Source organism: Pezoporus wallicus, unplaced genomic scaffold (genome assembly GCF_028554395.1).
Source record: "Pezoporus wallicus isolate ANWC-B61680 ecotype Strahan unplaced genomic scaffold, APGP_CSIRO_Pwel_v1 contig_3568, whole genome shotgun sequence".
In the NCBI taxonomy this organism is placed as follows: domain Eukaryota; kingdom Metazoa; phylum Chordata; class Aves; order Psittaciformes; family Psittacidae; genus Pezoporus; species Pezoporus wallicus.
The window spans coordinates 1,379,108-1,391,220 of record NW_026637826.1 but is presented as its reverse complement, the minus strand read 5'-3'; the positions used below and the strand labels follow the sequence as shown (position 1 = coordinate 1,391,220).

The window sequence follows — 12,113 nt, the reverse complement described above, 5'->3', positions numbered from 1 at the left end:
GGGACGGGACGGGACGGGACGGGACGGGACGGGAAGGGCCACCCCGCTGCGGCACGGACGGCGGAGCAGGCACCGGCCCCCGCCGGCCACCGTAGCGGGTATGCCGGGTACCGCGCCGTCACACGGCCGCGCCGGTGTGGGCGGGCTCTCCCCTGAGGGACAGCACCTACCACCAATCAGCGCCGCCCGCCAGCAGACGGACAGCTCCCCTCACCCAATCGCAGCGTGAGGCGCTGCGCACCCTGCCCGGCGGCGGCGGCAGTTCCCCCCCCCCGGCCGCCATGGCCCTGACGGCCGAGACCGAGTCCCGGCTGTACCGGTCCCTGCGCGCCGCCGCCGGCGCCGCCGCTCACCTCGTGGCGCTGGGCTTCCCCACCGGCGTGGCCGTGCTGGCGCGGCCCGGATCCAGTGAGTGCGGGGCGGGCGCGGGGCCGGGCGGGGCGGGCGGGCCGCGCCTCTCCTCAGCTCATCAGCCCTTCCCTTGCAGGCCTCTTCTCCTGGCACCCGCTGCTCATGGCCCTCGCGGTAAGTCCCGCCGCACGGTTACCGGCCCCGCCGCTCCCCGGCCATGGGCACAGCGCCCGGCCCGGAGGACGAGCCCGTGTCTGCCTTCGCGGGTGGTGGGAGGCGGAGCCCCGGCAGACGCCAACCCCTTGCCCTCTGTCTCCCAGTTCTCGTTCCTGATGACCGAAGCGTTGCTGATGTTCTCCCCGGAGACCTCGGTGCTCCGCTCCTTCTCCCGCAAAGTCAAAGTGCGGGCGCACTGGGCCCTGCAGCTGCTCGCCCTCGTCTGTGCGCTCCTGGGGCTGGGCATCATCACCTACAACAAGCACCTGAACGGCAAGGCGCACTTCGTGACCTGGCACGGGCTGACGGGGCTGCTGACCGTGCTGTACGCTGGCGGGCAGTGCGCCGGGGGCGTGCTCCTGCTCTACCCCAAGCTCATGAAGAACTGGACGCTGGCCAAGCTCAAGCTCTACCATGCGACCTCGGGGCTGGTGGGCTACCTGCTGGGCTGTGCCAGCCTCATGCTGGGCATGTGCTCCCTGTGGTTCACCACCTCGGTGACCAGCGTCTCCTGGTACCTTGCCATGCTGTGTCCCCTTCTCACCAGCCTGGTTATCATGAACCAGGTGAGCAACGCTTACCTGTACCGCAAGCGGAGCCAGCACTGAGGGCCTGACACAGAGCTGAACTTCCCCTGCGTGAGCCAGCAAGGTGAGGGCTCCCCCTCGCACCCCCCACGGGGGTCCCCTGCTCTCATAGGGTCTCCTCAGAACTCGATTTCTGCCTACTCGTCTCTTGTCCTGGATCGCCCGTAGTGTCTTGTCCCCAGGGAGCAGCTACAACGTGCGTGACACCGAGCAGGCAGAAGCTGCCCTCCTCATGTCTGCCTTGGTGGGGATGTTTCCCAACACAAATGAAGCTGCTGGCCCCCATGGCAGCTTGGTGCTCACTGCTGGGAACTGTAGGGTTCACTCAGGATTCGTGCTCCTTTTCACTTCCCACCCAGGGCTGCTTTGGAGCAGGCAGGACATGAGCCATTGTGTCCTGGTGAGGAGGGCAGGGAGTCCCTGCTCATGCAGGAGGCTGCGATGGTACCACACTGCCTCCTGCCATGGAGGCAGCTTGGCTAGTAAAAGCACAGGTACAGTTGTGGCTTCAGCCACAGGAGGGCTGAAGCAGAGTGGCAGCACCCATGCCAGCTGCGATGGACAGCAGCATGTCCAACCCCACAGCACAGCCCCATGCAGGAACCTGGGAGCTCCCCAGGACTGGTGCAGTAAGCCCAGCCTGGCAACCACAGATCCACGCACAAATCCTTCCTGCAGGCTGGGAAAGCAAAGCTTCAGCGTCAGGAAGGGGGTCATTTTATAAAGCAAATTCCCAGGCCGGGCTGCAAAGCAGCAGGATGCAAAGGAGCAGGTTTGTCCCTCTGAGGGGCACAGGGAGCAGTGGGAGCATGGGGGAGCAGGGCTCAGCACAGACCTGGGGACAAGCCCTGGAGCCAGCCTACAAAACAGCCCCCAGGAAGGCAGAAATGAACATCCTCCCCTTGCCAGCACAGCAGCCTGCCTTCAGCCCACCCGACATTGGGGATCCTTCTGCTCCTCAGCACGTACCCTGCTCCTAGCAGGGCTGGAGAGCTGGGAGCAGCGCCCAGGCTGGAACATTCCTCTGTATCCAGAGCTTTTATTCAATAAAGATTTCAGGCAGCTACAGTGCAATAAGCCCTCTTTACTGCTGGGGGGTGGTGGGCGTGTGTGTGTAATTCTGGGTGCAGGCAGACATCCCCCCCCGCACACCTCTCACCTCCTGCTTGCAAAGGGTCTTTCCCAACCTGCTGGGAGCCTCTGGGAAGAAACCCCCTCCTGAGGCTCCTGCAGGGAGCCCGCAGGGGCTGCTTTGTGTCTGCCCCGTGCCCTGCCCGCGCTCTGCTGCAGGAGCCGGCTCTTCGAAAGAACTCTTTATTGAAACCGAAACGTCTGTGGTTTTCCCGGTTGACAAAACCTCGTGTGGTCCTTTAAAAAAATAATCACACGCTGTCAACCCGTGCCCCAGGCTGGGGAGCGCCCGGGGCTGCAGGAGCTGTGAGGAGGCTGTCCTAGGGAAAGATCCTCTCCATCCAGAGAAAAGAACAAAAAAAGCCCATCAACACAGAGGAAGGGAAAGAGAAGGGGGAGCCCATATTCTACCTGCAGGACAGAAAACCTGCTGCTGAGGAAGCAGCAAGAGCCCCACTGTAAAAATTAATCCCAGCTTCTAGTGTAATCTGACAAACGGATTAACCAGAGAGCAGCCGAGGGCACTGGCTCCTCGTGGGGCTTTGCGGGTGACAGAGGGAGGAAGAGAGAACCCCCACCGTGAGGGGCTGGGTGTCTCCTCCTGCCCCGTGGCCTGTCCCCCGCCTGGCAAACCACTGACCTCCTGCCAGGGCCGGAGGAGGCTCCCCACAGGAAAGGGATTGAGAAGAGGAACCCACCAGCCTTCCCGTTCCCTCGGGTGGGACAAAACTACCTTCGCAACGGAGGAAGTAAGTGTGGAGCGCTCTGGCCAACCCCGGGCGTAGAGGAGAAGCGAGGAATCACTGCCGACTTTGCTCCTGCATGGGTAAGCAGTGGCCTGGGGCAGGGATCAGCACCATGTCCCCTCCCAGAGCAGCCCCCGCTGCCGATGCTGATGTCCACGGGCTGCCCTGCGCCGAGGAGAGCGGCGCGAGGATCCCGTCCTTGTGGTGGCGGCAGCGTCGTCGTCCTGCGTGCCCGGTGCTGGCCGGGAGCAGCAGCGAAGCATTGGAATGAGGTAGCCCCCTGCCTCTGCCGCGGGAGGAGTCCCCGCGCCCACCGAGCATCCCGGCGGTGGCGGGCGTGACGGGGGTCAGCAGCTCTCCAACAGAGACCGGCCGGGAAGGGGGCAGCGTGTCAGCCGGTCACAGCTGTGACGGGGCATCCTGGAAGGTGATGAGGTTGGACTCCTGGCTGGAGCCCTTCCCGGCTGCGCTGGGGTCGGGCAGCAGTGGGCTCTCAGCCTTGACTGTCACTTCCTCCTCGTCATCCTCCATGCTGGGCCAGGCTGACTGGTCCTCCACACGCTTCAGCCGCTCGTTCAGGGCCTTCAGGGCCAGCTGCCTGCGGGGCAAGGGCAGACAGGTAGGTTATCTTGGGTCAGGCAGGCACGGCAGGGTTAACAGCTTTGCTTCTGGCCTTGGCTCCTTCCCAGCAGGGGAGCGGGGGATTCAGCAGCACTGGAGGTGACCCAGTGCACCTGGGACTGCCCCACAGAAACGCTCTCAGACTACACATGCAGGGTTTTCATGCCACGTGGAGCCCTCGGAAGCTGTCTGATGGCACACAGCCGCTCGGGAACAGGGGAAAAACAGAGCTGGGGAAAGCCGAGTGCCAATGCTTGGTCTAAACCTTCCTGTTGGGAGCCGGGAGGCCAATGCTGGATGTGTGGGAGGGCCGGGGCATGGGACTGACTCACACCTCTTCCTGTACCAGGATGAACGGCTGCAGGGCTGCCACGAGCAGGGGGCCATCACCTCCCATCCCTTTTCCTCCTGCAGCGACCCCAAACCCCACCTGCCCCTTTACCACGATCTCCCTGCCCCTCTCCTGCACTTCCACCACCGCTCCACATGTGGAAGAGCGGGACAATGTCTCACCACTCCCTGAAATGCTCCCCACCGCCTCCATAGCACGGAGGGCGGTCCTCCTGGAGAAGGTCCCCCTTAGCACCCCGCACCCAAACCTTCCCACTCCTCCTCATTTAGACCTTAAACCTGACCCTCCCTGCCCATAAACACGATCCCCAGGGAAGCAGGGCAAGTGATACCTTCTCCTCTCGGCGTCCTGGGGGTCTGTCCCTGGCAGGCTGATGGTGATGGACGACGGGGCACCCACATCGTAGCGTTTGACTGTCTTGCGGCAGACCTTCACCTTCACCAGGATGCTGTGAACCAGGTTGGCCACCAGACCCACCACGGGCTGCAGGATCTCGGGGAAGAAAGTGGCGAAGGCGAAGTGGTCGGACATGTCCCCGCGGCCTCTACTGTGCCGCTGGTAGAAGCGGAGATAGACCCAGCTGGAGAGGAGCCCGAAGCCGTACGAGGCCAGTACATTGCTCTCGACGAGCGCAGCGAGCCGCAGCAGAGCCAGGAGAAGGAGCAGGAGCATGGGGACAGCCTTCATCCTGACCTGGGGCACCTTCAGCACGGTGCTGTCCCCCATCGTCTGCTTGAGGGCCACCAAGACTCCCCCCAGGAAGCCCAGCCCGCCGTGGATGCGGACGGCGAACAGGTAGGCGAGGTGGAAGGAGGCCACGTAGGTGAGGAAGTAGGCGAGCGCCGCCAGGAGCCCCACCGACACGTTCACCACCGCGAAGAAGACGAGCAGCTCCAGGGCGCCCCAGAGGGGCTCCAGCAGGCGCCCGGCCGCCCCCAGCGTGGCCAGGCTGGCCGCCAGGCCCCAGGCGCGCTGCTCCACCAGCCCGTGCGTCAGCAGCGTCCACACCCAGAAGTTGGGGGGCAGGAGGTAGCCGGGGGTCACCCCCAGCCCGTAGGCCGTGTCCACGCCGAAGGACAGCAGGTACAGCAGGAGCGCGGCGCCGCTCAGCGACTTCACCACCACGCTGGTGCCGGCCAGAGCCGCCAGGAAGTGCTGCCGGGCCACCGGCAGGTACCGCCGCATCTTCGGGCCCCAGCGGCGGAGCGGAGCGGGGCTGGGCTGGGCTGGGCTGCCCCGCGGGGGCTGCAGCGCCCGGCCTCCCCCCCGCCGGGCCCCGCTCAGCCCCGGGCCGGGCCCTGCCGCCGCCTCAGGCCGCGCCGGAGCCCGCTGCTGGGCTAGGCCGGGCGCGGGCAAACAGCGGCGCTGCGCATGCGCGGGGTGGGGAAGGGGAAGCGCTGCGGAAGAGGAAGGGCCGGGGAGGTCGCGGGGCATGATGGGACATGTAGTGCGGGACCCTGGCGGGGAGACGGGCACGGGGGGGACGCAGAGACATGGGGGGGGACATAGGGACACGGGTGGGGGGATACAGGGACACGGGGGGGACACAGGGACATGGGGGACACACGGACACGGGGGGGGACACACGGACACGGGGACACACGGACACGGGGACATACGGACACGGGGGGCACACGGACATAGGGGGACACACGGGCAGGGGGACATACGGACATGGGGGGCACACAGGCACACACAGACATGGGGCACACGGACATGGGGGGGACACACGGACACGGGGGGCACACAGGCACACACAGACATGGGGTACAGGGACTCAAAGGGGGCACAGACACAGGTGGGCACAGACGAAGCAGAAGGATGGGGGCACACAGTGATGGGGTTGTGGACATGGGGTCACAAACCCGGGGTAGGGGTGGACACTGACATGGGTGGGCTGCGAACGGGGGGGGGGGGGAAGCACTTGGGGACACTGACACAGGATGGATGTGGGGGCACAGGGATGCGGGGAAGGAACCACACAGCGCTGAGGGAGCCGGGGGGGCTGCACCCTGGGCAGTGTGTGAGCCCGCAGCCCTGCCTGCACCCTGCCCGTGTCCTGGCCTCGAGGTGCAGGCAGGCTTGAGGCATCAGCACCCCCATGTCCTGCCTGTCCCGTCCCCCCCCGCCCCGTGCCCGTGTACCCGGGCAATGACGCAGCCACCGCCTGTGAAGTGAAAATATGAACATTATTTAATAACGGAGTCTCTGTAATAAACCATTTGAAAATATTTTACAAGGAGTCACACGCACGATATTTTACAAATCGTCTTTTTTTTTTTTTGTTGGGTTTTTGAAGTTTTCCAACTCTTCTGTACAAAAAAAAAAAAACAAACAAAAACCAAAAACCAAAAAAAACCAAAACCCAAAGAAATTAAAAATAAATGAAAGAAAATCAATTAAAAGCCCAATGCTTTTGAATGAGCAGAGAGAAGCTTCCAGGTGGGGAACGGGGCAGGATGCGACCCTGGGGGGACCGGGGCCACGCTGCCCCTTTGTCTCATTGGTTTTTAACTTAAAATAGACTATATATGTATATATTTATAGGTATGTATAGTGGTGGTTTCTGGCAGAGCACCTAACTAGACTACAGAAGTACACACACTCCCGGTAACACAGAGCCATCTGTTCAAACACGGTTCCCAGAGACAGTAACCAAACACACACTGAAAAAGCTACAAGCAGAATGACCATTAATTAACCCCAGCACTAATTAGCGCCTGGCACCCTCCCCAGCCCCCCCGGGGTGGCCGCGCCGAGGGGGCTCCCCTGGCCTGGTTGATGGGGTGGCTCTGAGCAGGTGCCCCGGGGGGTGAGGGGCCCCGGGGCTGCTTGCAGGGGCCCCTGGCACTGCTGGGAGCAGCAGGGGACAATGGGTGGTGGGTACGGCCCCCCATGCACTGCAGCACCCAAGGGTGTCACGGCTGGGCACCCTGCACCGGCCCCACAGTACCTCTCCTGTCTGGGGTGCCATAAGATGCTATGGGTGCCGTGGGGTGCCATGGCTGAGCAGCTGCTCCATCTGCCTCTTTGGCACCCAGCGTTTTGGCTGGGGCACAACACCCTCACCCGAGTGCCCCGCTGTGAGCCCCAGCACCCCGGGACACCCCCAATGCTGGGTGCCCGCAGACAGGACCGTAGCAGCACCCAGGGAGCTGCCCCGCTCTGGTGCCCCAAGGGATGGGCAGGGGGGGCCTGGCATGTCCCTTCTGGGGACATGTGGCACCTCCTGCTCCACTTCTCACCATGGGGCACATGGTGCAACCTGCTTGGGGACACATGGCACGTCCCCCTCGGGCACAAGCGCCACGCTCCCCTGGGCACTGTGGTTTCTTTGGCAGGGGGGCTGCGCAGGGCTGGGCGGGCAGGGTTTCACAGTGATCTGCAGAACGGAAAAGAAACAAAATACACTTCTTTTTCCTCTCCTTTTCACCCCAAAAGCTGTGCCCAAGAACACATGAGCGCAGCTGAGCCCGGGGCAGGCTGCCCTGGCACAGGAGATGCCCGCTGCCCGCCCATTCCATCCCTGCCCGCATCCGGCCAGAGCCCGCAGGGATGCTGGAGCCCCCAGCTGCCCTGTGCGCCCTGGGGGGCTGGTACCCGCTGGAACAAATAATACTGACCCGCACAGTCAAGTCCTTTTCTCTTTTTTTTTTTGTTTTCTTTTTTTTTTTTCTTCCCTTTTTTCCTCTTTTTTTTTTTTTGTGTTTTCCCACGTGTCCTCACTGCTGACAGCAAACACCGCCGGTCTCCAGGCGAAAAAAATGTCGGAAACTCGATGTAGAAAGATCTGCTTTAAAATCTTCAGGCTAAAAAAATAGGCGAGGTGGATGGGGGTCGTGGGCACCGCCGCCGCGTTCCGAGTCCGAGCGGCCGGGAGGGCAGGGCGCCGAGGCACCGACTCCGTCCCCGCTCTGCCGGGGGGCCCCTGCCCGCACCCCGGCTCTTCTTTGGCTGCGGCCGGCGGGGAGCGCCGGGGCGGCACCGCGAGGTACCCGAGGCGGTGGAGGGGACGTTGCTCCCGCTCCGCCGGGCCGGGGAAGGGGATGGAGATGGAGCTTGAAACGAAAGAGAGCTGGCGGGGAGGGGGGGCCGGGGGGCTAAAGGCAGGCGGCCGGGGGCAGCGGATGCCGGCTGGCGCTGGAGTAGAGGAGCAGCAGCTGCAGGGAGAGCAGGACCCCCAGGGAGGGGGCGAAGGAAGCCCCTCGGCCGCAGTCTGAGGTATCTTCCTGGATGGGGGGGCAAAGGGAGAAGGGCCGTGGGCCATCCCCAGCGGTGCCTCGGCACCCCAGGGCACCCTCTGCATCCCTGCTGTACCTCCTGCCGCAGGACCCCCCGCGGCACTGCCCCCCCCCCCAGGGAACACCCCATGGTGCTGCTCTCCCCTGGTACTCCCATGGCTCTGGTCCCCCCAGGAGGGTACCCCATGGCATTGCTCTGCTAGGGACCCCCCATGGCTCTCATCTCCCCAGCGGGCACCCCAAAGCTCCTGACCCTTCCTCCCATCCCCCCCCTCCCCCCAGGATCTGAACCCCCATCAGGGGGTCCCTCCACAGCACCACATCCCTGGGATCCCCCCATGGCTCTGTTCCTCCCCACCCCAGGGGGCACCCACTGCCCCCATCCCTCCCAAGCCCCCCCCAGCTCTGCGCCCCCCTGCACCCCACGTACTGTTGCATTGTAGTCGAAGCAGATGTGGGGGCCTTTTCGGTAGCGGGGCCTGTCCACCAGCTCACACTGGTTTGGGTCCCTCGGGGGCGCTTTGCAGGTCAAGGAAACCACCAGGGACAGGGAGTGGGAGCCCGTGGGGCGCCCCATGGCCATCCCCTTACCCTATGGCCACAGGCTGGCTCCTTCCACCCCTGCCAGACCTCACAGCCCCTTGGCCTCCCTGCCCTGCCCCACAGACCCTGCCTGTCCCCCCACTGCTCTGCCACCATGTCCCGGTGGAACACAGCTGGGACAACAAAGGATACCTCTTACCTCCGCCTGCAGCAGCTTGATGGACTCACACTGGCTGCAGAGGGGCTTGTCGGCCACCACGAAGAGCAGGTTGGTGTTGGCCAGCCTCTGCGCATGGAAGAGCCTGGGGGTGCGACGGCAGCAGGGACCCCACTGACCCTGTGCCCTGATCCCCCCCGGCCCACAGTGCCAGCTCCGCTGGCGGATGGCTCTAGGGAGGGTGTCCCCATCCCCAGTCTAAGCCCCATCCTCATCCCCACCCCCAACCTCACCTCCATTCCCAGCCCTAACCTCATCTCCATCCCCAATGTCATCCCCACCTCCAGCCTCATCTCCAATCTCACCCCGTCCTCATCCCCACCCCCAACCTTATCACAATCCCCAACCTCATCCCTGTCCTCATCCCTATCCCCATTCTCCACTCTCTCCCAGTCCCCATGCCAAGGGGCTGCCCAGAAAACCAGCACAGATGGGTTTTCAGAGCTCAGTCCCGCTTGGAGGGGCCTTAGGGATGTCATCATCATCCCACAGCCCATGGGGACACTACCATTGCTCTCTGTCCTCCCTGTTTGGGTACCACAGCCCCCCCCCCCCCCAGCCCCCCAATTGCTACACGGCATCTCCCATTGTCCCCATGCAGGTGGCTGCCCAGGGGTCCTGGCAAAGGCAGCCTGGGGATGTCCCTAACCCTGCTCAGGTGATGGGACAATGGGGACAGACCCACCTGGAGCAGTTGCCGCAGTCGATGATGGCGTTGTAGGTGGCATTGACGGTGCTGAAGTAGTACTGGGTCTGCTTCATGATGCAGCTCGTCTCCCTGGCCTCCATGCTGTCCCCCGCCACCTCCTCTGCGCCAGCACAGCGCCGTGGGCCACGGGCCACAGAACCCCCACCACAGACCCCAACCACATCCCCTGCCCACCCGAGCCCACGGCTCCCCAGGGACTCACCCATCTGGAACCAGCTGCTGTAGGTGAGGCCATACAGGAACTGCTGGAACAGGGACCTGCGGAAGGACAGCGCAGCCGCATCAGCTGGCCCGGCCCCAGGATGCGCCGGTGCCACCCCACAGTGGAGGGGACGCGGCAGGACTCACCAGGCTGCAGCCGAGGTCCACCAGGCGAGGCTCAGGAGATCAGCCACGGTGGGCTGCGGGCAGAACCATGCAATCAGCCAGGTTGGAAAAGACCTTTAAGCTCATCCAGTCCAACCCCTTACTCCACCACTAACCCATGGCACTGAGGGCCTCGTCTCCACAGTGTAGGGACCGTGGCTGCAGCCCTGCCCTGGGCAGCCTCTTCCAATGCCTGAGCACCCTTTCAGTAAAGAAATTATCCCTAATATCCAATTAAACCTCCCTGCCACAGCTTGAGGCCGTTCCCTCTTGTCCTATCTCATTACATGCGGGCAGAGCCCAGCACCCTCCTGGCTCCATCCTCCTGTCAGGCAGTTGTAGGGAGTGGTAAGGTCTTCTCTTCTCCAGACTGAACAGTACCTCATCAGGCTTGTTTAAGAGGGGGGCAGTGAGCCAGCAGGTCCCACATGGGGTGATGGGAAAACACTCATGGGTCCCCAGGCTCTTGGACCACCGGGAAGCCACCATCCCCATGGGTGCTCACCACAAAGACGCCCCGGGGTGCAGCACCCGTGTTGCTCTGGGCCTCGGGAGCACAGACGGACTGGAAGTCATAGGACTCTTTGCGGGCGTAGAAGGAGTTGTTATAGAGGGCGGACATCAGGTTGGCATCCACCTCGCTGAAGAACTTGCCCACCTGGGATGAGGACACTGAGTTTGCACCCAAACCACAGGCGCACCTTGCCATGGGTCTCCCCTGGTGGGCACTCGAGTGGGGCTTTGTGATGTTAGCTCAAAGGTATCAGCTCCCTGCTGCCATCCCATGCCCAGAAGAGCTGCTCTGTGGGAACTGCTCACCTGGTACCAGTGGTCCTCCTGGTTGGAGAGCACCAGGAAGCCCCCATCGTCGATGAGGACACAGATGAGGTCCTGGGGAAGGAGGGCAGCGTCACCCAACCCTGGCCATGCCCAGGGCAAAGCAGGACAGGCAGGGCAGGGGGTGACGGGCAGGCAGGCAGGAGGGCAGTGCTGTGTCCCCAAGCCTGGGGGCTGCTCAGGACCATCCTGGTACCAGGAGCACCCACACTGGGTGCAGGGAACGGGTATCACCACCCAAGTGGTCAGGTTCACCTTGACAGGGCTCCATGGTCCAGGGTGGATGCACTGCCCCAGACAGCACAGGCAGGGCGGGCAGGGGACAGGGAGCCCTCCCAGCCACCCTCTGCTCCCTGCCTGCTGTCCCCCACTGCCACCGCCCTGCCCACCACCCACCTTGTTGTTGGCCTCACAGTCCATCTCGCAGCTGGTCAAGGGGTCACACTGTCAAATACAAACAGGGGACAGGTTAGCAGGACTGTCCTGACCCCAGGAGGGGACACATGGGGTGGTGTCCCCAGAGCAGGGTAAAGGTGCCCCCATCAAGTTTAACAGGCAGGGCTGTACAGGACACACAAGCCCAGCAGGACCACAGGAACCAGCAGTGCTCCCCAGCAAGCACAGCTCCCTCCCTGTCCCTGTCTGTGTCCCCATCCCCACACAGTGCCCCAGGGGACACGTACCCTGCGGGCGCCCAGCTGGTCACGGTCTGTCCGGTTGCTCGCCAGCACTTTGAACTTCTCAGCCCAGGCCTCCAGGTCCAGCTTCACCCCCACCACTGGGGCAGCATGGAGATGGGGTAAGCATGGGGGGGACACTGATGGGGACCCCCAGCCTGGTGTCGGGGCACCCAGCTCCCTGCCTACCTGCTGGTTTCAGTGTCTTGCCCCCGATGCTGAGCTCCACGGCGGTGCTCACCAGGATCCCAATGGTGTTGTTCTCCAGGTCCAGCTCCCGGTAGCCAGCTGTAGAGGGCAGGGGTGGCTTCAGGGGACATGTGGGGCCAGTAGCAGCCAGTGCCACCCCCTGCTGCCCTGAGCTGGCACCCACCATCCCTGTAGGGCGGCTTGAAGATGTAACCCTTGTTGTCCAGGCTCCTCCGGTAGAAACTGGCATTGAAGGGCTCTGGTTCCTCTTCCCAGTCATCCGCAGCCCTGGGGGAAAGCAGTCACAGCCATGATTGCCCCCCTGCCTCT

General features: G+C 63.5%; 3 protein-coding genes across 6 annotated transcripts in view; 1 reads left to right on the top strand and 2 right to left on the bottom strand.

Moving 5' to 3' along the window:
- The first annotated feature begins 254 nt into the window (after positions 1–254).
- Positions 255–2,231, top strand: LOC130598364 (transmembrane reductase CYB561D2). The gene is made up of 3 exons (XM_057407719.1): positions 255–408; positions 488–525; positions 672–2,231. Exons 1-3 carry the CDS (start codon positions 282–284, stop codon positions 1,173–1,175), a joined length of 669 nt encoding a protein of 222 aa, XP_057263702.1. The 5' UTR covers positions 255–281; the 3' UTR covers positions 1,176–2,231.
- A 221-nt stretch (positions 2,232–2,452) lies between these two features.
- Positions 2,453–5,272, bottom strand: TMEM115 (transmembrane protein 115). Its single transcript, XM_057407718.1, has 2 exons — positions 4,336–5,272; positions 2,453–3,629 (listed from the first exon to the last, which is right to left on the bottom strand). The coding sequence occupies exons 1-2, from the start codon at positions 5,187–5,189 to the stop codon at positions 3,431–3,433; spliced, it is 1,053 nt and encodes a 350-aa protein (XP_057263701.1). The 5' UTR covers positions 5,190–5,272; the 3' UTR covers positions 2,453–3,430.
- Positions 5,273–7,643: 2,371 nt separating this feature from the next.
- CACNA2D2 (calcium voltage-gated channel auxiliary subunit alpha2delta 2) overlaps positions 7,644–12,113 on the bottom strand; it is a 232,951-nt gene continuing 228,481 nt past the window's right edge. For all 4 annotated transcript variants that reach the window (XM_057407710.1, XM_057407708.1, XM_057407709.1 and 1 more), the window contains 12 exons: positions 11,968–12,071; positions 11,784–11,882; positions 11,601–11,695; positions 11,314–11,361; positions 10,900–10,971; positions 10,586–10,738; positions 10,063–10,115; positions 9,917–9,972; positions 9,691–9,814; positions 8,981–9,090; positions 8,676–8,764; positions 7,644–8,233 (listed from right to left, as the gene is read on the bottom strand). In XM_057407710.1, the coding sequence (XP_057263693.1) occupies positions 8,105–8,233; positions 8,676–8,764; positions 8,981–9,090; positions 9,691–9,814; positions 9,917–9,972; positions 10,063–10,115; positions 10,586–10,738; positions 10,900–10,971; positions 11,314–11,361; positions 11,601–11,695; positions 11,784–11,882; positions 11,968–12,071 (1,132 nt within the window). In that variant the 3' untranslated portion in view covers positions 7,644–8,104. The remainder of the gene's footprint in view (positions 8,234–8,675; positions 8,765–8,980; positions 9,091–9,690; positions 9,815–9,916; positions 9,973–10,062; positions 10,116–10,585; positions 10,739–10,899; positions 10,972–11,313; positions 11,362–11,600; positions 11,696–11,783; positions 11,883–11,967; positions 12,072–12,113) is intronic.

Bases quoted from the DNA above. Each gene is read 5' to 3' on its own strand.
- TMEM115 (XM_057407718.1), bottom strand. From the start codon at position 5,189: ATGCGGCGGTACCTGCCGGTGGCCCGGCAGCACTTCCTGGCGGCTCTG. The intron at 3,630-4,335 runs GTATCACTTGCC...CTTGCCCCGCAG, and splicing joins CAGGACGCCGAGAGGAGAAG to GCAGCTGGCCCTGAAGGCCC.
- LOC130598364 (XM_057407719.1), top strand. From the start codon at position 282: ATGGCCCTGACGGCCGAGACCGAGTCCCGGCTGTACCGGTCCCTGCGC. The intron at 409-487 runs GTGAGTGCGGGG...CTTCCCTTGCAG, and splicing joins GCTGGCGCGGCCCGGATCCA to GCCTCTTCTCCTGGCACCCG. The intron at 526-671 runs GTAAGTCCCGCC...TCTGTCTCCCAG, and splicing joins CGCTGCTCATGGCCCTCGCG to TTCTCGTTCCTGATGACCGA.